The sequence below is a fragment of the Neolamprologus brichardi genome, chromosome 2 (assembly GCF_056152115.1).
Source record: "Neolamprologus brichardi isolate AB-2024 chromosome 2, ASM5615211v1, whole genome shotgun sequence".
Classification (NCBI taxonomy): Eukaryota; Metazoa; Chordata; class Actinopteri; order Cichliformes; family Cichlidae; genus Neolamprologus; species Neolamprologus brichardi.
In genome coordinates, this window is record NC_142105.1 from 33,720,425 (window position 1) to 33,746,531 (window position 26,107).

At 41.1% G+C, this 26,107-nt stretch overlaps 1 protein-coding gene across 3 annotated transcripts in view; it reads right to left on the minus strand.

Annotated features, from left to right (window-relative positions):
• Window positions 1-3,418: 3,418 nt before the first annotated feature.
• The window catches only part of LOC102784287 (ATP-binding cassette sub-family C member 5), a 30,344-nt gene continuing 7,655 nt past the window's right edge, over window positions 3,419-26,107 (minus strand). For all 3 annotated transcript variants that reach the window (XM_087851779.1, XM_087851778.1, XM_087851777.1), the window contains 26 exons: window positions 24,097-24,244; window positions 23,023-23,256; window positions 22,536-22,709; window positions 21,489-21,636; window positions 20,419-20,567; window positions 19,891-19,998; window positions 18,056-18,385; window positions 17,787-17,858; window positions 17,460-17,584; window positions 17,295-17,367; window positions 16,938-17,141; window positions 16,580-16,705; window positions 16,151-16,262; window positions 15,870-16,054; window positions 15,339-15,485; window positions 14,399-14,528; window positions 13,908-14,061; window positions 8,570-8,698; window positions 8,192-8,378; window positions 7,025-7,114; window positions 6,441-6,633; window positions 6,188-6,347; window positions 5,295-5,373; window positions 5,090-5,203; window positions 4,353-4,517; window positions 3,419-3,638 (listed from right to left, as the gene is read on the minus strand). In XM_087851779.1, the coding sequence (XP_087707905.1) occupies window positions 3,546-3,638; window positions 4,353-4,517; window positions 5,090-5,203; window positions 5,295-5,373; window positions 6,188-6,347; window positions 6,441-6,633; window positions 7,025-7,114; window positions 8,192-8,378; window positions 8,570-8,698; window positions 13,908-14,061; window positions 14,399-14,528; window positions 15,339-15,485; window positions 15,870-16,054; window positions 16,151-16,262; window positions 16,580-16,705; window positions 16,938-17,141; window positions 17,295-17,367; window positions 17,460-17,584; window positions 17,787-17,858; window positions 18,056-18,385; window positions 19,891-19,998; window positions 20,419-20,567; window positions 21,489-21,636; window positions 22,536-22,709; window positions 23,023-23,256; window positions 24,097-24,244 (3,829 nt within the window). In that variant the 3' untranslated portion in view covers window positions 3,419-3,545. The remainder of the gene's footprint in view (window positions 3,639-4,352; window positions 4,518-5,089; window positions 5,204-5,294; window positions 5,374-6,187; window positions 6,348-6,440; window positions 6,634-7,024; window positions 7,115-8,191; window positions 8,379-8,569; window positions 8,699-13,907; window positions 14,062-14,398; window positions 14,529-15,338; window positions 15,486-15,869; window positions 16,055-16,150; window positions 16,263-16,579; window positions 16,706-16,937; window positions 17,142-17,294; window positions 17,368-17,459; window positions 17,585-17,786; window positions 17,859-18,055; window positions 18,386-19,890; window positions 19,999-20,418; window positions 20,568-21,488; window positions 21,637-22,535; window positions 22,710-23,022; window positions 23,257-24,096; window positions 24,245-26,107) is intronic.

Genomic DNA, 26,107 nt, shown 5'->3' on the forward strand with positions numbered 1-26,107 from the left:
GGCGGCGAGGCGTGATTGCGGGTGCAGCTCAGGTGCGTCCGCCTCCCCTGCAGCGGCGCTGCACACATTAACCGGGTAAAATACATATTTAGGCAGAATTTTGCAAATATCTACTTTTCATTTTCCAATTATTTTTTTAAAAGTCAGGTCAAGGCTCCAAAAGCCCAAAGGCGATATGAGGGTGGCGGCTCACAACAGTTTTTGTTTGCTGGATCATTTTAGTTCAGCTTTCCTTTTGTTATATTTCTTTAAGAGTTAAAAATGTGTTAATTAAATAAATAAAATGTAATTTTCTCTGTAGCACTTCATGGATTTAAGCAACACACCTTAGTTGTTCACACAAAGCATAAAGGTAAAAAAAAAACAAACAAACAATATATACAGTTTTATCTTCGGATGTCAAAAAGTATTTGCGGCTCCCGGTGTTTTCTTTTGCGTGGAAATTGCGTCCAAATGGCTCTTTGGGTGTTAAAGGTTGCTGACCCCTGCTCTAGTAAGTAAATAGAGAACAAATAATGTTTTTTAATCGTTTCCATGTTTTTAATAGCGCACTTTTAATCAGAAAGGTTCCTTTCTGATTAAAAGTGCGCTATTAAAAACACTCACGTGTATTTGGTTATTAGGCTATTATATAATATTTAATTAGGGGGTATTTAGCTTTAATGTCTGACTAAAAAAAATCTACATCCTGCATAATTTGTGGTCTCCCATTAAACCGTCAACACAGGCACGCACACAGATATACAAAATAAATATACTTGTTTTTTATACATGGTATAATACGGCAAAATAAGTTTGTACATCTCTAACTAACTGGAAAGTTAATATTTGGTATGAGCACTTTTATTCTTAAACACAGTCCGAACTCAGGCAAGCTTTCTTGTAATTTCTTTAAGATGTCTTCAGAAATAATTTTTCAGAAAATTTTCCATATTTAACTCCAGTTTCAGCACATTAGCAGTTATCTCAGTGTAATATGAAAGTCTGTCCCTCCAGTTCGGACTGAAGTCAGAGTCTGAGAAGAAAAAACTTCACAGTTAGTCAAACATTTCAAATATTTTCCTCCAAAAAAATAAAATAAAAAGTTACAACACAAAAACACGGTGGACACGCTTCAAGTAAACATTATAGGATGAAGGCAGCAGGTAAGGTTATTGTAAGGTGTGATGAGGAGGTAAATCCTGGGCAAAAAATATTACCATTCTGAGTCTGATATGCAATCATTTGGGGGTCTGAGAAAACACAAAGGTTACTCCAAATGAAATGCAGTGTAATTTTTGCATTTTGTGGAATAGTTCAAGTTTCATAAATGAATAGGTAATCCCTTTACTCCTGTGTGACTTCACGATCTTCAGATATTTCCCTACCTTGTAAGGAATTTATGTTATTTACCAACAGCTGTTTATGCCAGTTTGGTGGATTTTCATGCAGGAAGAGGTGACCAGATGGGAAAGTCATATGTTCTATTTGTTACTTTCATGTTTCTCCACTTGGAGTTGATCTCAAGGGTAAAAAAAGTGGATTTCTTAGTTTTGCTGAAGTGCATGTGGGCAGATTGTTGCTGAAATCTGCAGATTAGGACTTTACACTTTTGAAATGTTCTCATAAAACCCCAATTTAACCTTTGCGTTTGTTGAACGCCTGCATACAGTACTGGAAGAGGCCTTAGATGTCATGTTCATGTGGGATTATTCTGAAACAAAAGGCTTCACAATTCCCTAACGAGCTAATGGAATATTCATAGTATAAATGTGACTTTTATAAAATAGACTGAAAAACAGGAGTTGACTGACACAGCATGACTCGTCTGTTACACTCACATTGGAAATGCTTTAAGATTCAGTAGAACCAGATGTGTTTGGTATTCCATGCATTCTTTTCCCCTGTCAAAAAACAAAAAACAAAACAAAAACAACACACACTGTGTCTGCAGTCCCCACAATGCAAATCATGTTTACTGCTAGCATTGGCTACTATTTCCTCAGGCTAATAGCCTCAAGCGGGAATAAAGTGAGGGTGATAAAGGCCTGTAAGCTCACTTCTTTTAACTGATTCTCATTTTGAAACTTGTAGCTAACTCTAGGCAAGTCACACAGGGAAAAATCATCAGATGTTTTGCTACTAAGTGCAACAAAACACTTTACAAAACTTTCTTTCCCCCTCTATACTGACTGCTCTTACTTTTAAAATACTGCAATTTCCTTTACCATTAAAACAAGAGTACCATGAAGAAGGCTCAAGGCTTTCAGGCTGATAAAGACCACAGCATGTATGAATCGAGTCTAGTAAATCAAAAGCATGTATGGAAATTATTTCAATGTGAAGATAAAACAGTTTGTTTTCTCAAGGAATGCAAAAGATTCTTTCCAAAAATTCCTCTGGTAACACTTTCCTGCGTATACAATCACAACTTTTTGGGGAATCCAAAGAGACAAATCAAACAACCACATAACATCATCTTATAAGAATAGACTAGACACATCACCAATAAATGAAAAATAGGTTTATTCAAAAAAGAAAAACCCTCTATATATCAAAAAACACATCATCAATTACACCTTCACAATCTCAAGTGTACAAAGGCGATCTTGAAAATAAGGGATATTGCACTTTTCATGATTGTTCAGCACATCCTCGAAGGCAGAAGTTTGCAGTCCTCATGTGTGAAAACAGAACATGTACAGACACCCTGATTGTTTTCAGTGTTGTTGCAAACCACACACCATACTTCAACACCTAAATGATCTTGCTGGTAAAACATTCAACTCCAGCATTTGAAAACATGAGCTAATTTGAAAACACAGTGCTTGCATGCAGTCTAACAAAAGCATGCTTACATGGCTAACTCCATTATATAACCTGGAATTGTTTACAGGTCTAGGCACATATCACGTCTGCAATAATTTACTGAAATTATCTCATTATAGCAACAACAACAAAACACAAACATTTTAGCCTCTTTTGGAAAGTCATTTTGAGGAATGGATAGAAGGTGATTTTTTTCAAATATACTGTATTTAATAATTAATTCAAACAAATAAATTCCTGACATAAACAAATAAACATCAGTAGCAATGCAAATAAGAAATTAAATCTGATCCACACATTTTCTGCCTAACATTAATTTCCTAGACTGTCAGGTCTCAGTCATGGAAATAAAACTAATTTAGTGTCTGACTGATTAACTGAAAAAAGAACCACCCTACGTCCTTCCAAGTGTCCACACGACACATAAAGTGCTATTGTCAGAGACGCAGCTCTGTTTCACTTGTTTGGCCCCCAGGAAACAACTCCTGTGACACGGCGGCAAAGAGCAGGAGGCTGATAGATCTCACTTAGCATACTAAGATTTGATGTGCTGTTAGGAAGTGCTGTCTCTGTCTTTGGTGAGGAAATAAACGGACACGGTTGCACGGACTACCCATCAGTGGATTTCTTTACTCATTTTCACACTTGGCAGGATTTGTGTGTGTGTGCAAATCATTTATTCAGCTTGATATTTTGTAGGATCACAGCTCACGTCCAAAGTTCAGCTCCAGCGTGTTTTATCTGTTTTGGTTTTCTGATGCTTCTATCATGGCTCTAAATCTGGAGTTTTCATCTGCCAGCAAGGCTACGGGACTGTCAAACTCCAAAATCTACGAGAATGAAAAGGATAGAACAAAATCAGCACTTGCATATAAAGTCTGGGCACATTATCTCCAAACTTACTCCAACCGAAGATATTTCCCAGCGGCAGTGTATGAAAAGCATTTCAATATGTGGGAAATATTGTCCTCAGACAGCCTTTGCTGCACTTTGCTGAATCATAAGTTCCTATAAGGAGTAGCGATCACTCCCGGCACACAGTGACTGTTTGAGCCATGTTGACATTATCAACGAGGCTCGAACAACAAAATATGTTGGGATCTTTTATAATACGGGCAAAGCTAAAGATTGCAAAATGGAAATGTAAATGTCTTTTTAATGCAAAATGCATGAAGTAATGAACCATTCAGGTACATCTAATAGTAATAAAACACGCTTATGAATATCTGTGATTTTTTTCATTCCACTGCAGCCCAAAAAGCTGGGTGTAAATTCAAGCTATGAATCGTGTCTCTTCTGATGCATCCATCTTATTTTACTCTACTTACTGATGCCAAAAATGCAAACTCAACTGATTAAGGGATAAGGGCTGAAACACATAAACTTGTGTGCTTCTCATGTCATCAGCTACCATCAAAAGTCTTGAAAACTGCTCAAGTGAAATATGAACTGTCTCATCCCATCCGTCATATCAAACACACAGTAATTTAGGTAACTCATCAACGACTGAGTTTCACAGTCAGACATACTGCATTTATATTCACCTGGCCGCTGTCCATGACCATGACTCTGCTGCAGCTCATCACCGTGTTGAGACGATGGGCGATGATGACAGTAGTGCAGCTGCCAAACGCAGAGCGAATGGTCTCCTGGATGAGACGATCTGTCTCAGTGTCAATGGCTGCTGTCGCCTCATCCAATAAAAGGATCTTTAAAAACAGACACATGCATTCATATTATAGGAGTTTGGTTACTTCCATTGCACTGTTTCATTGACTCTAACGACCCACATTATGGAATCGAGTAATTTTTTATAATATAAAAAAAATGATGCAAATATTGCTCAAAGCAAAGTTTGTGTTTTCAGTGAAGGAGAATTTATATGATGTGAGAGGTATCTGAGGGGCAGGTGTGTGATAGCTGATTTAATCAACCAAGGTTGCAGAAAAATAACATGAAATAAGAAAACTGAAAGAAACCTTCCAAACAAAGAAAAGGCTGAAATTGTGGTGCACATGCACGGTTATTGACATATAAAGTTATGAAATAGTACTTCACAAAAATAGCTGAAAACAAATAAAATGATACGCTATATCCTGATGATGTCTGACCTCATGCTCTCAGTTCATAAGCCGTACCAGCTATGGGATACCACCAGCAGGGGGCAGTGGTATCCCATGCAGGTGGTTGTATGGCAACACTGATTATTCATTTTGGAACTGAGGAGTTTATCAACTATTCCACATGGAAATATAAACCAGCAGCATTATACAATCAGCACCTTGCTGTTTCTCAGCAGGGCTCGGGCCACACAGAGGAGCTGTCGCTCTCCCACTGAGAAGTTCTCTCCGTTCTCTGTCACCTCTGAGTGGAGTGAATGAGGCAGCTGGCTGACCTGAGGAAGGTCAAAGGGACACAAAGATGTAAAAGGAAGCTGATCTAGTCGTGTAAAATATCATTTACACTCCAACCAATTTGTAACTCACCATTTCTTTTATATGCGTCTTCTCGAGAGCTTCCCAGATCTCAGCATCAGAGTATTGATCCCACGGGTCTAAATTGCTCCTATTGGAAATAAACCATGATATTGACGTTCATACTGATTATACATTATGACTGTGTAAATGGACAACACTTATATATTACACTATTATACTTTTCTAGTCTCATGAAGTGTGTTTTTTTTATGCAGAGGACCACACACACTCACAAATTGGTACATCTGGGGCAGTTTTTAGGGTGATCGAAGCAGGGATTTAATATATCGGTCAACTGTTCCTCCTGAAATGCACCTGCCTGTGTCTATTTTACATTATGACAAGAAGGGCAGCAAACTCTGATCCTGAGCTCAAAACAATCCACGGCCAGGATCGATTCTGGCCTGCAGCTGAGGGAATTCATTCACAAAACAGAGGTGCTTTTTTGCTTTTGAATACTCTGGCCTGTCAGACCTAGCACCCCTGTTGTTTAATTTCTTAACACAAAGCATCATTTTTCCTTTTGGTAATGGGCACACATCAGATCACCGCTGTGCACACACAGCAGCGACATCTTCCAATATCTCCCAAAAGCCAATTTCAGGCAAAATTGAAAACACAATCACAGACACTGAGTGACTAGATGGAAAAATATCCTGCTCACTTCTGATGTTCAACACATATACTAGAGCTTTAAACAGATGGGCTGACTATAGGCGCTTTCGAGGAAGAGAGTAGCTATCTACCTGGTCGTACAACTAAAACATTTCCATTAAAGCAGATGTATTAATTGCTAAAACGTTGGTGTTTTCTGATATGATTTTTTTAGCCAAAAGATTTTTAAGCTAGTTCAATAAACCAGCTGCAGTGATTAATAACGAAAGTACTTATCAATGGATTACCTGATCGTACCGATGAAGAGCACAGGCTCTTGAGGAATAATAGCTAGCTTGCTCCGCAGGTCATCCAGACCAATCTGTGCAACATTGATTCCGTCAATGATAATAGAGCCTCCAGTCAGCTCCACGAGTCTGAACAAAGCTACTCCTAGAGAGGACTTTCCTGCAAACGCATATAGAAAACATGCTGTGTTAACAAACGCAGACACATTTAAGTGGAAACAGAAGCTGAAAAGTCTGAAAAGGTCAGTCGTACCTGATCCAGTGCGGCCCACAATGCCGATGGTTTCTTCAGGCAGGATAGTGAAGGACAGGTTCTTAAGCACCAGCGGCAGATCGTCGCGATAACGCATCTCAACATCCTGAAAGGTGATCTTTCCCTCCTGAGGCCAGGAGGGGGCAGGTTGGGCCGCCTCAGGACTTTGTCTGGGTGCTTCGCTCTCAAGAGTCTTAGATAAGGAAAAGGTGATGGTATCTGGCATTAATCTGTAAACCTCTGTGTAGGGGCAAGCCCCCTAACTGATTTGTAGTGATTTTCTTTCTAGGAGATTTTCTTGGCACGTCAGAAGAAAAAGTTGAGCTGATATTGTGGTTTGATGGCAGTTGTGTGACATAAGCTCTATCATGTGCCCTGGAGTGTGTTAATACTGCACAAGAGGCTTCTATCAGTCCTAATCAAATGCTCGTGACACACACACACACACACACACACACACACACACACACACAGCCTTGAATTAAAACGGTGTCATATATCTCATGTGGTCTGGTCTGGTGCTGTTATTTCAGACGTGCTGTTACACAATCCACCTTTCTCGCCGTGCTAATCAATGCTGTTACCTTTATATAATGATTGATCCTCTCGACAGATGTAAAGCGAGCTTCTGTCTCTGTGAGGAGCCGCACGGTAAACTGAAACAAGCCGGTCAGCTGGAAGAGAAGGAAAAGCAGAGAGGTAAAAAGGTTAATGATTAACAGTGTCGCACCAATTACTATGAAACACTCGCTATTTACGTTCGCTGCCCCCCTTCAGCGATCGAGCAATAAAACAACTGGCGATTTACAGCCTAATAAACAGGTTTGCTGATATGGCTCCTTCACGATCTTGTTAATCGATTTCGATTCTCTGCCGCGGCTGTGTCGATTATAACATGCAGCAAAGAACAGCATCTTAAAAAACCAAAAAACTGGGCAATGAGAAAACAAACATATTTCTCAGACACACTGTGGAAATCATCCTGTCTGTGTACAGCAACGTGAGAGTGTGCGTTAAAGCGAGACCATGTAACCTGTGCTAATCGATGCTACAAGACCCATATTAAGCAGCGAATAACAGCTAAAACACTACAGAATGAAAAAGATGATGTATTTTATGAGCATGTTTTGTTCTTTCAAACACAAAAAGCCTCCTTTTAATCCGTCTTTTCAAATCGATGAAGCAAACATTAAAACTAGGCGAGGCGAAGAAGCCAAGAATGACAATGATAACCCTGTTAGAGTTCAATGTTCCACCTCGAACTCTTATTTCATGGGATTCCTGTGGTTATATTGTGGTTATGTAACTCCAAACAATGGTGCAGACAAAGCTTACCACCCATGGCAGCAACCAGAACACCCACACTGGAGAATCTGTTCAGGACTAACTTGAAATTCTCCACAAAGAGCTCCCAGTGTTGGCTAAAATCCCCGCCTGATTAAGCATCCACAGGATGTTCCTGCAACAAGACCCATCCACAGAGGCCCAGGCGGCCCGTGCTGTACACGTTGGCAACATCCAGCCACATGTCCTCGCCCCAAACCGCCCAGACCGGCTTTCTCAATAAGGTTAAGTACACAAGGTGTTCGGTGTTCAGACAAGTTTTAACTCACATTTAGACGCAAACAGTTCTAGAGGCTACCTTCCTACACAGCCGGAGCTTCAAACCGTCAACTTTTTTGCCATTCAGAGGACCAGAGCCATCAGTGTTTTTGCACATTCTGTGTTACTACATGAGTTTGTTTACACACCTGCACCGCATACGATATGGCCAAGCCTGCGTAGGCTGGAGGTATCTGATTGTGCATGAAGACAATGAGCAGTGCTACAGCAGTGATAAGGGAGATACTGATGAGGTCCAGGCGGATAGCCAGCCAACGCATTGCACAGCTGAAGAGGTAGTTTGAGGCCTGGTTGGTGTCCAGCAATTCCTGATATCTGAAAAAAAGAGGGAGAGAAAGAGAGATACCGTAAACTAATTTCAGCCAGAGCAGAGCTCTGCACTCTCCTGCTCGCTGAGAGGAAATATCCTGGTACGGGCTCTGGTATATTTACTAACAGAGGAGCAAACTCAAAAACTACAAGAAGAGATAAGATGAAATTAAAGTTTAATGATGCCTTTTACTCACCTTTGGAGGAAATCATGCCCTCTTCCATAGGCATGGATGGTGGAGAGACCTTGAATGCTGCTGGTGATGTGAGAGGTGAATGGTGATTGGCTGATATTCTCCAGGCGCTTTAGCTCACGAAGCAGTACCCTGCAAGAGAACAATGAAAACCATACATTGAACTTCTTTTTATTTAAAATACAAAGCTCAGTGTGGATGTTACTCTGAGCCGTTTCCACTGTGTCCACATCACAGAAGCAGATATATTAGAAACACATTAGAACTCATTTATGTTGTGATTCGCAGCCCTAAATCCTAATGAGTCAGCACACTGCAGAACTGTAAAGCCTCCACTCATCTTAGTCTCATTTGAATGAAAATTGTACGGCATTGTGAGACAGTACGCTCTAGCATGGTAAACGGTTCAAATGAATTACATTCAACTGGAAATCACAAAAGACGAGCCGGAGACAATTTTATGAAACACAAGAGTGATGTTTGTTTTGAGAACCAACGCACGTGTGTTATATTTCAGTTAAATTGACAGCGCAGCTTTCAGCCACATTTTTACTTTGCTTGCACCGGCCTCTATTTCGGAGGGAAAACTGACATCGCACGTTAATACCGAAACACGAGTGAGGAGTGAAGGGATGGAGAAGGCATCAGCTTTAACGATCCAGGAGCGCTGCAGACAAATCATGATGAAACGACGGCACGTGGTCCAAAACATGGACAGTTTTTCTTCCTTCCCTACCGTTTCCCTCTGATGCTTGTGCAACATTATGAGCAGTGCTTCATACACACAGACATCAGACTCACCATTCGAGACAAAGTGTCGGGGAGAGAGTTATACTGACAAAGGTGTGGTGTCTTCCTATTTTTAGATGCCAAGACTGCATGAACGGTACATGGGAATTACACATCTATGAATCATTCAGTTTTCTCATAAAAAGCTGCGAAGAGAGACGGAAGGAACATGACACTTGCTCGCTTCGAGGCTGTGATCCAGACAAACATGTTTATGCCCTGGGCTGCTCCGTCTCAGAATTCAATAAAAAGCTGCTTTAGAAGTGGGTAATATCAATGGGAGATCTCGGCTGATGTAACATCCATAAATATCTCGGGATGTCGTGACTTTGTCAGATACAGCATTTCGCCCTGTTCAACAGCATTGCCGAGGGTCACAGGTGGGGATCGTCTCTTCCTTCAGGGTCTCTGTTGTTTATTTATCACTAATTCCTGCACTACCCATAAATAAAATGTTTCTTTAAAGATGACTGAAGATGCTTAGTGATTTATTAATCACTCGAGAGACAAAAATGGTGTCAAGTCTGATTAAAGTAATCAAGAATTCCAGCTTAAACATATCAAGCGGCACATACAGAGATTGGGAGGGAAAGTTTAAATGTCTGAGCTCCCTAAAACTAAATCCACCTCCAAACATAATCATAGCTGCTGTATATCAGTTTATCTTATATTTGTCATTATGATACAAGTCTAAAAGTCAAAAATACTCATAGTTTTATGTGTTTAAATCTAAATGTGCTTTCAGATTTCACATCGCAGCAGCAATAACACAGAGACTCGTGAGCTTCTTGAGCTGATAGAGGAAATAACAATATGCTCGGGTTATTTCCCGAGACTCCAGCGAGCTGTTGTTTCCCTCTGTGGTTTCACCTATATTGCACAACTGCTGAAAAAATTATATAAAATGACAAGTTGCATTTGCAAAATTGACTATGGAACAGATCATTTCAGATAAAGATTATCACAGTACTTCTTTCCATGGTATTTACCTTTAGCCGTCTCTCTGTGGTCTAAACTGACTCCATATTAAACACAGAGCATGTTTTAAAACAGAGTTTAATAAGTGGAGAAGATTTTAACTGGTGGCTCGTTTGTGTTTGTCTTTTACTTTCGCACCTTGTGGTCTTGTTACATAATTTCTTTGTGCAAGCAACTGTACAATGACAATAAAAGTTCTCAGTCTGAATAATGGTAAATGGTCTGTATTTGTAAAGCGCTTTACTTGGTACTAAGGACCCCAAAGCGCTTTACACATCCAGTCATCCACCCATTCACACACTGGTGAGCTACATTGTAACCACAGCCACCCTGGGGCGCACTGACAGAGGCGAGGCTGCCGGACACTGGCGCCACCAGTAGGCAACGGGTGAAGTGTCTTGCCCAAGGACACAACAACCGAGACTGTCCGAGCCGGGGCTCGAACCGGCAACCTTCCGATTACAAGGCGAACTCCCAACTCTTGAGCCACGATCGCCTCAGTAAGTGCAGTAGTGAGTTAAATATTTTTGGATTAGCAGTTCTCAAGAGCTGTACTAGTCTTTCCCCCAGACTGAATGATCCCTGCTCATATTAGTGTATGTGAAGAATGTCTTAAGCAATCGTTTCCCAGGCTTTCTGAAAGCCTTTCAAAGTTTATCTTTGGCTGTTTTCACACATTTTCAGTCTGGTCCTTGCACCTGATCGTTTTCAGAGGAATATTTTGACCAATGAATCATTCAAGCATAAAAAGGCAACAAACTCAAAGGAAGAACCAGTGTTGTGTGTACACCTAACAGACAATCAACCATAGAACCAATTTTAAATTCTGTCTTTTGATATTTCGTTATTTGCAGCTTGCTATGTTATGTGACAAAAGAAATGGCAAACCCAGCGAACATCTTCAGCAGATGATAGTTGTGTCCTTAATAAATAGGAAAAAAAGACTCGACATAGGACCTGAGAGATACATCTGTCCCTTCAGCTTATCTACTGTTTGTCGAAGCCTCATCAGAAATGGTCACAGTGGAGGCTTCGCTGTCAAGCAGCCATTCTTAAAAAGGGCAAACAGGGAGAAACACTGAGGTTTGCTAAATTATACAAGAACTGGACTGAAAGTGAGTGACAAAAGGTCTTATGGAGTGAGGAATCCAAATTTGACACTTTTGGTTCAAATCATTGTCAAATTGCACAGAGGAGGTCAGGAGAGTGGTACAACAGTCTACAGCTATCTGTAAAACAGTGATGGTGTTGGGACATTTTGACTGCAGAAAGTAGTATATAAGTATATTCACTGACAATTATTAGCCCGAAGCAGCTTACCACTAAGTTCAACCATCACAAGTACGTGACGAGGCCTTTCCCTAACAGAAAACTAAAACTCATTCAATCGTTTAAACCTCAAAGACGCCTTTGAAGTCTTTGAAAAGGCCTTTGAAAAGGAGACATGACAGAGACATGTACCTTTTACAAAATGTCATCACTCTAAGAGTCTAAATTTCAAACTATTTCACACACAGAAGAGTAGACAGTTTGATTTATTTTCATGTATTTTTGGTTTTACTTCAGTCACTCGTGATGTTTTGATGAGCAGTTCTCAAGAAAGCTGCAACCCACAATCTGCCAGCTCTGCATGGCCACATTTTAAACAGGAACAAACAAACACACACACAGAGGTCTGTTTTCATATCTTAGTGGGGACATCTAAATGACATAATGCTTTCCCTAACGGCTTACCCTAACCATCACATTTTGAGTCTCACAAACGCCTTCAAATTCATAGGGACGGGATATTGTCCCCATAAAGTCTGTTGGTCCCCACAAGTATAGTAACATTCCAATATTTGGTCCCCACTGGGGTGTTTAGATCCAAACTGACTAAACTAAGCGTAAGGCAAAGAGTATGTTTGACAAATGCTAAGAGGAAGTCTTAAATGTTGATATAGCTAACCTAAACGTTGTGTACTGTGTCATATTCCCTCAGTGCAAAAATGGGAAAAGCAAAAAAAAAACAAAACAGGAAAAGAGCCAAAAGGCTTTGAGAATCACCAGCTTTCCTCCATTCTCAAGTAATTTCTCAGTCCTTGTTATAGCTGGATTTAATTTTCTTTATCGAAGCATCCATCAAACTCAAAGAAAATCTGCTTAACTTTGCTTTCTTCACGGCTGTCGGATAAAGGCTGGACTTTAGAAAAGTGTCTCTCTTAAAACTTTGAATGTTAAAATGAGAGACACTAAAAATGAAGGGTATTGTTTCAATATGTGGACCAGAACTAAACACAATAAAACAAAAATGCAGGCGTTCTAATTAGTGAGTGACTTATCACCCGAACTTTGACGATCTACGGTGGGCTTTCTGCCTGTGTCAGCTCTGTGTGAAGCCTCACCTTTACTGCACGTCACTCTTATCAACTCCATGTAGAGAAAATAAGAGGCAGCTGTCAGTTAAAAATACAACTCATAGGGGAAAGCAATTTACTGCTCTCCAATTACTTTGCATTGCATGACGGTATCTCCTTGTCAGTTCCGCTTGCTTTAAGCATCTGTGTGGTGGGATGAACCACCAAGAGACGAGCGGACCCGTAACTTTTGTAAACTTATGAAGGCGGAAAAATGGAGAAACTGTGTGATCATGACTCTTGGCATGCCTGCATGTGGAGCATGTTTTCAGTGTACACAAATCACACTTTTAGCACATAGTTGATACAATCGTTCAAAAGTGGATCCTCTGGGGCTCAATAATTTGAGGGACCATATTAGCTACTTGAATTTTCAGAATTTCCATTTTGTCCATATAAATCATAGAAAACAGCTCTTTTACTAAAAACTGGATAAATTATAGAGGTTTTACTCTTCATTTTTTACATTTTACACTAAAATAAAGTCACATTTATGACTGAAAAAGGGTCCTATTTAGTTTTAAGTAAAACAAGGTAATTAAAATGTGCTGCATGTTGCTGCAGCGGTCAGATTACAACTGCAGCTACACGATGCAACAGATTACCCGTTTGACCCTTTGATGACACCATGATGCAGCCACTCAGTGCCAATTTATCCCGTGAGCGAATTTTCATGTATTTGATGCATGAAGGCTCTTTACCCTTGGCTCAGCTCAATCATGTTGGCACACTTCATTCATTCATGGAAGCATGCACCAGATACTGGGTGAGAGGTTGCGCCAACGGCCTCTTTAGAATGATGAATTAAAATGACAAGCAGAGAATCTTCTTGCTTGGCAACCAACGCACCACTGTGCTCCCGAGCTGTTCTACTAGTTAACTCATGTTATAAACCTAACTATCAAGTTAGTTAGTCAATGCTGAATCCTAAGTCGAGTTTCAAAGCCATGATCACAACTGCATTCACAGACATGCTAATCGTCACGCATTTATCCAAACCCACATGGATGCATCATGGGTACTTGGGGTTCAATATTAGTTACAGTGAAATTTATCAGTCTTTTTGTCTGTATGGAGCAATTTCACCGTATGGAGCTGACCATTGTACATTGTCTGCATTATACTCTTTGACAAAATAACAAAAGCCAAGATTAGGACGAGAGCGTTGAATGTCTGACCTGGAAAGACGATTGACAATGTAGAGAAAGCCTCCCAGAGGCAGGACTGAAATGAGGAACCAGGGGAAGACGATGCCCACCATTCCCAAGCAAAGCAGCACCAGGGACAGGTTCTGCAGGAGCATCTCAGCATGCATGGTGAGACGCACATCCACTGTGGAGACGGGAAATAAAGTACATCAGATGCACTGTGTAGAGTCTCTCTAGGTCCCACTAAGTGTCTTTTGTCAGGGGAAAATCTATGAGCAGCAAAAAAACAGCAGAGTCTGCGAAAATATTAAACCCAACCACCCAAAGAAACAACAGCTCACAAATCAACATGTCAAGCAAAGACACCAGTGAAGTGCATAACAGAGAGCCACTCACTGGGGAAAACGCTCCATGTCAAATCACACTGTGTCTTGGCACTACACCTTGTCAACCAGGGTGACTTCACTGACTGAAAGGTCTCCTGGGGGAAAGGTTCACAGTCAAGACAAATCAAGACTCACCCTCGTCCATGTCCCTAGAGAAACGGGTCAGGATACGACCCAGAGGTGTTGTATCAAAAAAGTGCATAGGGCAACGGAGGATCCGGCTGAACAGCTTGTCGTGGAGCACGGAGGCAGCCTTCACTGTGCACTGTCAACACAGACAACATATGTTGTGCTTGAACACGAGACCTGACGTGTAAACGACAACTTTAGGAACCGGATGGACACATTCGTTGCTTGGATAAACAGACGGTTGGAGTGAAATTGTCTGTTAGTCGACACAGTTTTAAACCTCAAAGCACAGCGGGTGCAGAGTGTTATAAATGCTACATATGCTATGCATGTGCACAGTGTAGCTGTCATGCACAGAGTAGTGCTGTCAAATCTTCATTTATAATGAGTTTCCGGGAGGCTGACATAAAGGTCACGACCTGGTGCGCATGAGACATTTCAACAATTGGACAGAAATTACATGTGGCAGCAGAGAACAAATTAATTCTATTAATGGAATATTTAACACTCACAAAGATCTCGTCACAGCTAGAGGTAAAAAAAAAGATTAGCCATCTTTGAAAAATTAGCAATTTCAAGTGGCACACATTAACGTGGGGACCTAACCTCTGCTGTGCAGTGTCAGGATGGGTTAGCTTGAAAACGAGGATGCGCACTCGAGGGGATGCTGAAATACACGCACACACAGACGCTCTTTCTCTGCTTCTTTGTCTCCGTTTCTCATAAAGAAACAGACTGATATGCATGCAGCCACTGTATGAGTTGTGACAGGACAGTGGACAGATAAACTGACTTGTCCTGCGAGCACTGGATCCATAAGAGCATGAACAAATGACAGTGTAGACGTCCAAGCAGGAGCGCTATCTGGATATAGGGTGCAAATTTTACTCAATCTTAAAGTTCATCAGTGGTTAAGAGGACAAACATGTGAAAGAAAGGGGCTCACCTTCACAAACACCAACCCTCTGATTGTCTTCAGCAACAACGCAGCTCCCATGGAGATGATGTAAACAGTTGAATAGTACCGAATATGAGGGTTGAGTCTCATGCTGTTGCTCGCTATTGTTTCATTCACCGAGATTAATGATGTGTTCTGAGGGCAGATGGAGCAACAAATTACAGGCTGACAAAAAAAATCCTTTTTCCCCATTTGGTCTCTAATGAAATTGAGAAAAACACACTTTGGATCACAAAAAAAAGTCATGAAAATCAGTCCGTTCGGTGGCGTTTGCCATTCCAAGCACATTTCTCAACAGCAGCCACCGACTGCTTAGCTGCACATCTGTTTCTTTACTGCTCACTCTTGTTTTTAATTAAGTTTACCAAGGTGCTGTTACTTTTTTAATCATGCACATCCAGATTAATGCTCAGTCGGCTGCCACACTCATCCAAACACAGTCGTTATTTTTCTTTTGGGAGTCAAACACACACTACAGAGAAGCCTGTATTATAGAAAACTAGAGTCATCTGCACTCACCCCGCTGCCCTGTCTGATCCAGTGGCTCAGCCACCAGTTACTGAAAGCTAGGCTGCCTGTGGTGGAAAAAAAGAAGAAGATGTTGATGACGAAGACTACTGGGCCTCCCGCTGCTTTGATGTAGGCTCCGTAAACAGACCACGGGACTGAACCAGAGCCTTTCTCTTCAGCTTTCATCAATGGTTCTAAATATAAAAGCCAGAAAAGAAGTTACTTATGAACCATTCTCATGGAAAACAGCAATTTACATGAGAAGCATGAAAACGGGCAGAGTTTCTCACCTCCTTTCTTGCTTTCCATCTTTGGGCTGACCTTGGCAACATCAGTGGCACCGTCGGCCTTATTTCCACCCACCCTCTGCTCTTTGTTTTTTAGTTTCTCTTTCACCAGATTCTGAGAGTAAAAAAGGGGAGTGGGCGAAGAGTTTTGACACGTGTCACCAGCAGAAATCACAACGGCCATAGCAATGGCATTGTGGACATTATTGAAACAGGGATATCGGTGACGTGGTCTTTAGCAGCTCACCAGTAAATCACTGCACACATAAATAATAAAACCCTTTGTATGCATTAACATTTCCTTGCTACAGGGCCTGCCCTTCTGGGCTTGTGAATTATTCAGCTTGTAATGTTCAGTTTTATTGTGTCGTGAGGGCAAAGATGCCTTATTCAAAAGAGTTGGCTTTGCTCCTCGTGTGCCCCTGGCCTTACCTCCTGTTGCATGCTGTTGAATAGCATGGCGTAGTCGCGGTCTTTACCAATTAGCTGCGCATGGGTACCATGCTCAGCAATCTGGCCGTCCTTCATCAGAATAACAACATCGCACTCAGGAAGATACTAAAAGATAAATGCATGAAAGAGGCAAAAGAGCAAGATATTAATTTTGCAGACATTCTGTGGATTTTTGAAGGTTTAAACTTTTTATTAATTGATCGCCGGAGCTTTTCCAGCAAAGAAGAAACATTTCTCATGGGTGAAAAAGCAAGAAGGACTCAGTTTGACAGAAAGGACTGAAATATTCTAAAAGAGCAGAAACTGAAATTATTGGAATTTCACAGGCGATACTTACCTGCAGCTGATGCGTTACAAAGAGTATGGTTTTGCCTTTAGCGGCCCCCCGAATGGCTTTACTGAAGATATGGGAGCCCACACAGGCATCAACGGCGCTGAGAGGGTCATCCAGGAGAAGAATGGGCCGCTCACTGTAGAGTGCACGCGCCAGGCTCACGCGCTGGCGCTGCCCTCCACTCAGGTTGGCACCCCTCTCGCCAATCTAAAAAGAGAAAATAAAAACACATTTTGCACAAAACTCTCCTCGTGCTGAGGCTGAATTACATTTATTGCACAAAATGAAACTGCTGGGCATGATATTTGAGAAATCGATGTTTTCGGAGCTGACATTTTGTTAAAAAGAAGCAACAGATACCTCTGTCATGTCTCCATATGGGAGCTCTGCAATGTCTGGGAGTAAACAGCACGCCTCCAGCACTGCACTGTATCTAATGTGGAAACAAATATGCAAAGTTAGGGATAAATTTGCAGGTTTAGCGCTTTTTTACTTATAACACGGTTATACAGTACTTATTCTTACTTGTCTGGGTTAAACTTATTTCCAAACAAGATATTTTCCTTGAGAGAATCGTTTAGGATCCAGGCTTGTTGGGACACATATGCGAAGCCACCGCTGACAGCAACTTTTCCTTCTAACAGAGTCATCTAAAACACAAAGGCAGAAGGTAGGGAGCAGAGGAAATAGTTGAAAAAGTCCTTTTCAGATTGCAGGTTATACTGTGACATTGTGTGCGACTGAAAACTTCAGCGAGAAAAGCTGTCCTTGTTGTTATTCATGAGTTATTCTGGGTTATCTGAAGAGGAAATCTAAAGTGAGCATCTAGTTGAGCATTCACTCGAATCTCACCTGTCCCAGCAGAGCAGACAGAAGAGAGCTCTTTCCACTCCCGACACCTCCACAGATTCCAACCAGCGACCCCTGGTAGCAGAGGCAAAATTTTTTATTCTCTAATGCTCCAAAGTAGCCTCGTAGGAATCACTGTTTAAAATGATCTTTACTTTATACCCTTTTGTCATGTTTAATATGAGTATTCACCGCTGTAAGTAACATGTATGTAAGGACTACAGCTGAGAAAAAGCACAATTAATCGACTTGATATGTGTTTGTGGTGTTACCTTCTTTATACGCAGGTTAATTCGGTGCAGGGTTTTGTGCAGTGGGGGGCGTATGCTTTGAGTGGAGGAGACGGTGCTTTGTGGACTCTCCTGCTCCATGTTTGTGAGGAGACTTTGCACATTGGGGTTTTCCTTGTTTCCTTTGCCATCCTCTGTGGAAATGTACAAGCTAAGCTTTTCCCTTCGCAGCACATGCTTCTTGGGAGCCGGGTTTGGTTTTTTGCCTTTGGCCTTTTCCCAAGCCAGCGTGGCGACCTGAAATTCTACGGCGTTGCCGGGATCCTCCATTTTTTCTACAACCTCCTCTCTGTCATCCATCGTGAAGAGCCTCTGTGGAGTCAAACGTAGTGGGATAGATTATAGGCAACACGCACTGTTTAATAGTTACTTAAATATTTTAGTGCTTGAAAAACAAAAGTGCAGTTTAATCCTTTTTTAAAAACATGTTTACATGTGGTAAACAGGTTAAGTACTACAAAAACTGAAAGAATAAAGAAACGACTGTAAATAAAAAAAATATGACTTGAAATACAGAAAACCCAAGAATAAATCTAATGATCAGAAGGTCGGGGTTCAAATCCACTGAACGGCTACCCTGAGGTACCGTCCCTACACACTGCTCTCCAGTCACTGAATTGTATGGGTGGGGGGAAAATGGATACTGTGTAGCATGGTGATATTTTGTTTGCTAATAATGTATCGATACAGGGACAGCAGAAATCGATATTTTGTTACAAAAAGGTTTTTGTGCTCTGACTTCAGAGCATGTTGATCCTTTTTCTGAGCAAGAATCCTGACATTCCTTCACTGTCCAAATGTGTTTAACTTGTTTTTTGGCAGCAATAAACATGACAGTTTACTTATTTTAATTTAAGACATGTTTTATTTTAATTCAGTTTAAAACTTTTTTATTTAATGTAAAATTATATTTTGTTTTAATTTACTTTCAAATTCTTCAGTTGCTGAAGGGGCTGCATAGTTTTCATAAACTGCATAGTTCAGAATAGCTATAATTGTACCAGATGGTTGATTCAGTTAAGTTGGACTAGACTGTAATACAAACCGTTCAGTTTGTCAACAATCAAACTGAAATGAGAGAAAGACTGAGTGTGAGACTTTGATATTAGATAAAATGAATATTGATAAAGTTTACCTTTATGTACAGAATCTGAATATCGCAAAATATTTTTAAAAATTGCAATAATATCGTATCGTGTGTTAAGTATTGTGATAATATCGTATCGAGGGATGTATGGTGATTCCCACCTCTACTGAATTGGTGGCTGCCCACTGCTTCACTGAGTGAATGGGTTAGCTTTGTATTAATCTCCCAATTTATACCACAATTTTGTAATTATGTTGTTCGTTTTCCTTTGTAAATTCCAGTTTTTCCACTACTCGCAAAAGTCCTAGCTTTGTGAAACAAATCAGACAAAACAACCCCCCCCACAGAACAAATGTTCACAGTTTCACGTGATCAGTACTTTATACACTGGTGCACCTTTGCCAAGATGTTTGCTTACTTCACTCTTGCTGGTTTTCTGAATAACGTGAATTTTATCACGTGTTTGGAAAACAGCAACAAATGTCAGATGTGAAACGTGAATAGACTAAAACTGCTTCCCCACTGACATGAGTTTAATTTAGCGTGTGACCTTTAAAACAGGTACTTATTCTGAGAAGTGATATGGATTATTAAGTTCATTTATGCTTTATCAACCTTGACATCTTAAAATACTATTTAGACATGAAGACATCAACAGCTGCATCACTATTCTTTACACGAAACATGATCATTTATCCACTTTTACAAGACACCGGTCCATCTTTCTCACCTGAAATCTTTTGACTGCAACAGAAGCCTCGGACAGTGACCTCACCGCCAGTGGTGTGACTTTCAGGGCAAAGGTCATAGCATTGAAAACTGCAATCACGGTGAAAGCCTGAGGTGGGATGTGTAGAGATGGAGACAGTTATGCTCAATAATTCATTTATATTCATGAAGTTTGACTTTAAAATGTGTATATGTGCTCGTCATGACCAGAGAGTTGGTGGGCATCTTAAAAGTTACACAATTTAAATAAATATGCAGTCAAGCTGACTACGGATGGGTGACAAATTATAGGAAAACCACACCATAGTGCTGCAGTTACATTTATTAATGATTTAGCCAGTGGACCATCCTTGCCCCGATATGTCCTTTAGATTTTTTTCGTCTTGTTGCCATTTTGATCTGAAAATCAGAATCCTCTGGGCCGGGCTCAGGACTTTTATACCACAAAGCATAATTGTCATTCATCGTCTTTATGATTTGTTTTTCCCATTGACTTGTCACACACCTGTAGATTTTTATAAATAAATACCTCAGCTGCAGTTAGGTCATAACCTAAGGCCATATGTAAGGAGAAAGTGCACACGCTTGCGAGCACCACAGTGATAGGAGACAATCCCACTGTTGTGCTTTGGACGTTCCCGGCCCTCTCTAGTATGCTCCTCTCTTCTAACCGCACTTCTGTCGAGGAGATCAGAAAGACAGAGATGATAAATAACCAAGGACAGACACAAAGAATGTGCGAAGGGTTGAGTGAAAGTGTCGGCCAGCCAATCCGCACCACAATCAGAGTCACTAACCAAAATAGCAACACACAAAAATAGATACAGGAGAGGACAAGAGACTCGCTTTTCAAAGGGGCTCCAAAACCTGGTGATCCTTGAAAACTTTTCAAGTCCAATTCCTGAATCCTGACCCTCTCATCTATGTTTGTATATCCCGTTTGCACGGGCTCGTTTAGTCATTGTCCTTATTCCCCGTTGGGATGTGTGTGTTCTTGCATAAACTACAAAGGAGGAGTCATCGGCACAATTGCTGACTGTAAATTTGGAATGACATTGTAACTCTTAAGACTCATTCACCAATGAATGCAAATTAATTATTGTTATTATAGCAGGTAATCACAAGACAGCAATGAAAGTGAGACCCGGCTGGCTAATTTGGAGCAGATTAAAGAGGGAAAATGATGCTTATCCATGACCTAGAGCAAGGACCTCATGAGAAAAGGCCATCGCTTAGTCATGAATAAGTAGAGCAGCCTTGACAGCCATTTAAGCTATCATAGGGCCCCAAACACTTTGCAAATTAATCTTGAAGCGCAGGGATTGAAACTGCCTTTGATTATAGACGATGGCACACTTAAACAGGGCAGGTTAATGGAAATGGATTAAGGGGCAGGGTTATCATGCCAGTTTGCTGCGAGGACAAGCCTACTTTTAGGTGATAAACCGCTCATTCAGTGACTAATTTGCACGAGTAAAAGATGTTCAGGTGAAGCGACACTTTATTCTCAAAAATGCTGACCTGCACAAAGTTCTCAGGTCTTCACCACATTCAAAACGAGCACTGGATATATTGCCGAGTCACATGACTGCCACTCACTGCGAATGTTTTTTGCAAAGGCATCTTCCCAACAATACATCTTGATGAACTTTACGCAGCCCAAGATCTCGTTCATCAGCCTCACGCGCTGGTCGCTGACTGCCACACACTTCTTGCGGAAATATGCCGTCAGCCTCGATGCGAGCATCTGTCCAGACAGGAACGGGGGAAATGATGACAGGAGAAATAAGTGGCGGGGGAGGAAATGAAAGCAGACATAATCACATTAACTGTGCTGCAGGCCTGTCCCGGAGACCAGAGTGATAAACGCCTTCCCCATCAATCGCGGGTCTCTAGCTGTCAGACTGCAGCTCAGACTGACTGTAATTTGAAGTTAGAAAGCTGACAGGCGACTGATAGCCACGGAGTTATGATGCTTTTAAAAAAGTGTCTGTTTGGCTCTCCAATAATCTAAATTAACTTAAAGACTTTAATGACGTTACGATTTCTGTCTTCAACTAACCAAATTAGTTTAAAACAAATCTAACTTGGAAAGAATGAATCAGCAATAATAAACTCTCTGGTCAGTAATTTTTGGTAAAACTTTTTGAAACATCTTAAAGTGGACCTATTACGTCATTTTCTGTCATATCGATGAACTGTCAGACTGATGGATGCTCATATTAAACATTTTAAATCATGTCAATTTATGTACACGTTATCCACATGAGCCAAAAAGCTTCAGTCTGCCCTAAACGCTCCATTTCAATTTCTTCTGCTGCTGGATTTGTTTGTCAAAGAAAGCAGATATTCCTAATACGGTCATCTAAAGCACACCACTCTGTCTTTAAAAAAACGTTGGCTTACAGGGAGAAAAAGGAGAAAAGCTCAAACAGCTTGCTTCAGACAGAGAAGCAACAGAGGTGCTGCAACCGAGGCACAGTTTAAGAGAAATAAGCAGTTTTTTGAACTGTGACTCATGCAAGTCCAGCTGAGTCCAGGAATAAAAAATAAGGAGCCGGAAATCAGCATAAAAGGTCCACTTTAAAAAGACAACCATGTTTTCCATTCTCGGCCTCTGGTTAGATGTTATAGTGAAAGTCGTACCATGACAGGGTAAATGATGATGAAAATGGACGACCCCATCAGAGCCGTGGGGCCCAGGAAGAATGCAGTGTAAGATAGACCCAGTATTCCCACAAGTGGCCCTCCAGCCAGAAGGCAGCCCATACACACTGCTTCATAGAGCCGCTGGCCATCACTGGAGCAGATGTTGATCAGCTGGTGGAGAGAGACAGTGATTTACATAAAGTACTGCTTCAAAATTCCTCCAAATATCACCACAAAAACAGTGTTATGAATAGTTATCCTTATTCCCACATTTACTTGTTGGACAATGATTCCTCTTAAGCTGAGTAATGACTAATCTTAGACAGCCTTCCCTCCCTCAGGCTATGGGATTTGTCGAAATCTAAGCAGGACTGGTGTAAGAGCAGAAATTAAATCCATCTCAATCATCTGCATGTGGTGCCCTGCAGCGAGGGATGATTTCTTTAATATGAAGAGGAGTTCCCTCCAGGGTTACAACACCTACCTCGCCCGGACTGATGTCTTTAGTGCTGCGCAGGCGGAGGATCTTGTGGAAGGCCAGGGTAAGAGTGGCCCCACGGAGGCGTGCCGCAGTGCGGTAATTGACGCCCCACATGAGTCCCAGAGACCAGGAGCGCATCAGTTCCATGAGGAAGAGCCCGGCTGCCAGAGACAGGCCATACCACACAGCGCTCTCTGAGCTCTGGGAATACTCCAGCAGAGATTTAACCAGGATGGCCTGCCCACACAGAGTGACAGAAAGAGTGAGGAAAAAAGGAAAGCACAGAGGAAAAGTGGCAGCAGCAAAACAGAGGACAACAAGGACAGAGATAACGTAGGAGATAGAGAATAAAAACAAACACAGGAAATATTTCATATATAACTTGATTAAAAATGACAAAATGCATTTTTAATCAATATTTTTGCTCGCCTGGATGAGTAAAATCAGTCAATGACTCATTCCACAGCAGAAAGAATACATACAACATTGCTTTGTCATTAAATGCACTAAAGAAAATAAGAATGTGAGACAAATGCGTCATTGTCTAAGAACTAAATCCAGTTAATGCTATTAGTTGTGGGTACAGGAATCACACAGTATGCACATAAGACATCAAAAGAAACAGCTTGGAGCAAAAGGAACAATGAAAGTCACTTAGACATGCCACAGACTTACAACTTCAAACATAATTACCCTTCAGTTTTCAGTTTTCTGATAAGGAATGTTTAGAAATATTCACACTTTGAGTTTGTTCTCCGATAATCATCCGAGAGCTGTTTTGGCAGGGAATCTGAAGCTACAAGTGTGCCACATAAAAAGCCCTGTGCATATCTGGACCAAAGTGTGACTGGCTACAAAACAGCTAATCTATGGTATTAATACGACTCTCAGTATCGAAGGCTTTGTAATCTCCCAGTATGTTTTCATTTCAATTTCCAGACCAGCATGAAACAGGATAAAGTGATTTTCTGAAAATACATGGACTTGAGGCTCCACGCCAGCGACCACGCTGAAAGGCGTTTTAGCTGAATCAGCAAAAAAATATAAAAGGCAAAGAAGGATTTAGACTGTACTCACAGGCCCAACAAAGCCGGCCACCATCGTGAGAAGCAGGGAGAACACGGCCACCAGCGTACGGGTTTGGCAGAACCTCCAGAAGACTCTTGTCAGGGATGCCCCCTCTCGCCCGCTTCGTTTGAGCTCCTCGTGCCACAAATATTCAAGCCTGGAACCAAAACCCAGGATCACAAATAGTGACAAACTATAGGAGCACACATATCAGCCAAACACGAGTCCATTCTCACTAAACTAAATATATATAACTCTCTAACTGCTTCGCCTTTTTTCACGCATCAGTGCTATCCAATGTGGCGGTAAAGAGCCCAAAAGTTTCTTGGATATTTTTTTCTTTAATTGGATAAAATCAGCACTTCCTAAAATAGAGGAGAAACCAGTATAGAAGGCAATCAATGCAATCAAAAACCCCAAAAGACAATTGAAGACAGCTAGAGTGATAATAGCATAAAGGTGACCTACAATATACAATCACGCTTCACATAATCGCACTGAGAAAGGTACCAAACATGTTAAAGATGTGCTAATGCACCTTTATTGCTGTGTAATGCCATTTGAAGTGGGTAAATATCTTGTTGGCCAAATGCATCACGGCTAATGACTCTATAAAGCAGCAGTCGAGCAGCTGCAGAAAGTAATTAACGCCCTAACGACTTTATTAAAAACGTATCAGAGATAGACAGAACATTATACCCGCTACACTCTTGCACGGCCCGGTAATTGCTACTTGAAGTCAAATGGTGCTAAATCTAAGGAATTGCAATTATTTGCACTCCAAATGCTGCAGAGACACAGTTTGATTCATAGAAAGTTAGACTAGTGTTCCTAAATCCAATCAAAGAACCAAGCGAGGAATAGCAAATTAAACTGGAAGAGATTTTTTTAACCGCCCCCTCATTACTGTCCAAAATGAACATACAATTGTGGTCAGAAGATTACAGATAATTTGGGAGTTTTAATGATTTTAATGAGTCTGAGTTTGAACTGTTCTTTTTCCATGGTGGAACGATTTTAAAGCATTACAAGTATGAATTTATAATGGATTTAATCCACACGGGGACAAAAGTATACATATGGGCTAAAATATGCACATACATAGCATTTGTGTGACAGGACTGACTAATATTCAAAACAACGAGAAAGTCCAAGGAACTCAGTCAAGATCTATGAAGGGAAATTGTAGATTTCCACGAGCGGGGGAGGTCTCTCTGAGCCCTTTCTAAACAGCTGCCATCATATTTATATGCACGATGAGCACCTGCAAACTTCTGATCACACAAATCCAAAGTCGTGTGTATTTAGAAATACCATATTAGATCTCACGTGCGCACATGTGCCTACATATAAATGAAAAGGAGAACAGCAGGGCAACGGTGTGGGCTGTAAAGCAGGAATTATTTGCTTTCGAACAGGAGTGAAATGTTCCCGACAGCCATCGTTTCAGCATGCCAGATGGCACGCGAAGCTGATGTTGCAGGAGTGTGTTTGAACAGCACACAGCATTCAAGGTTCGCACCTCACTGAGCAACCAACAAGTGTCAACTCTCCCAGGGTGCCTTTCCAATTTCCCGTGCTGTGCTTTAGCATCTCCGTTCTGTAAATGTTCTTGCTATGTAAACTGTGTCAGACACCCACCCGGTGGCTTTGTGCTCCTTTGCTGCTTCCCGTGTCTGCTTCTTTTTAACATACACAAAGCAGCATAAAAACTCTCAACCCTGAGCCGTGATCTTTAAACAGAACAAGCATTACTGGCAACCTACGCAGTTGTCACCAGATACAAGAGTGAACTTCCTCAAATTTTTACTGCTGAGTCACAGCAGTGATGGAAAAAAACACTGGTTTTACTTTCTCTGAGTAGCACAAATAATAAGCTTAGTGTAAAACATTTAAGTTCATTCATAGAATCGGAGCGTCTTTACGAGGCATTTCCCAAACTGTAGCTCGGCCTTTTATCTCACGGTCTGCTCCAGCCTGGCTCCTGTCAGTGACAGCTAATGACTGAGACAGGGAGACA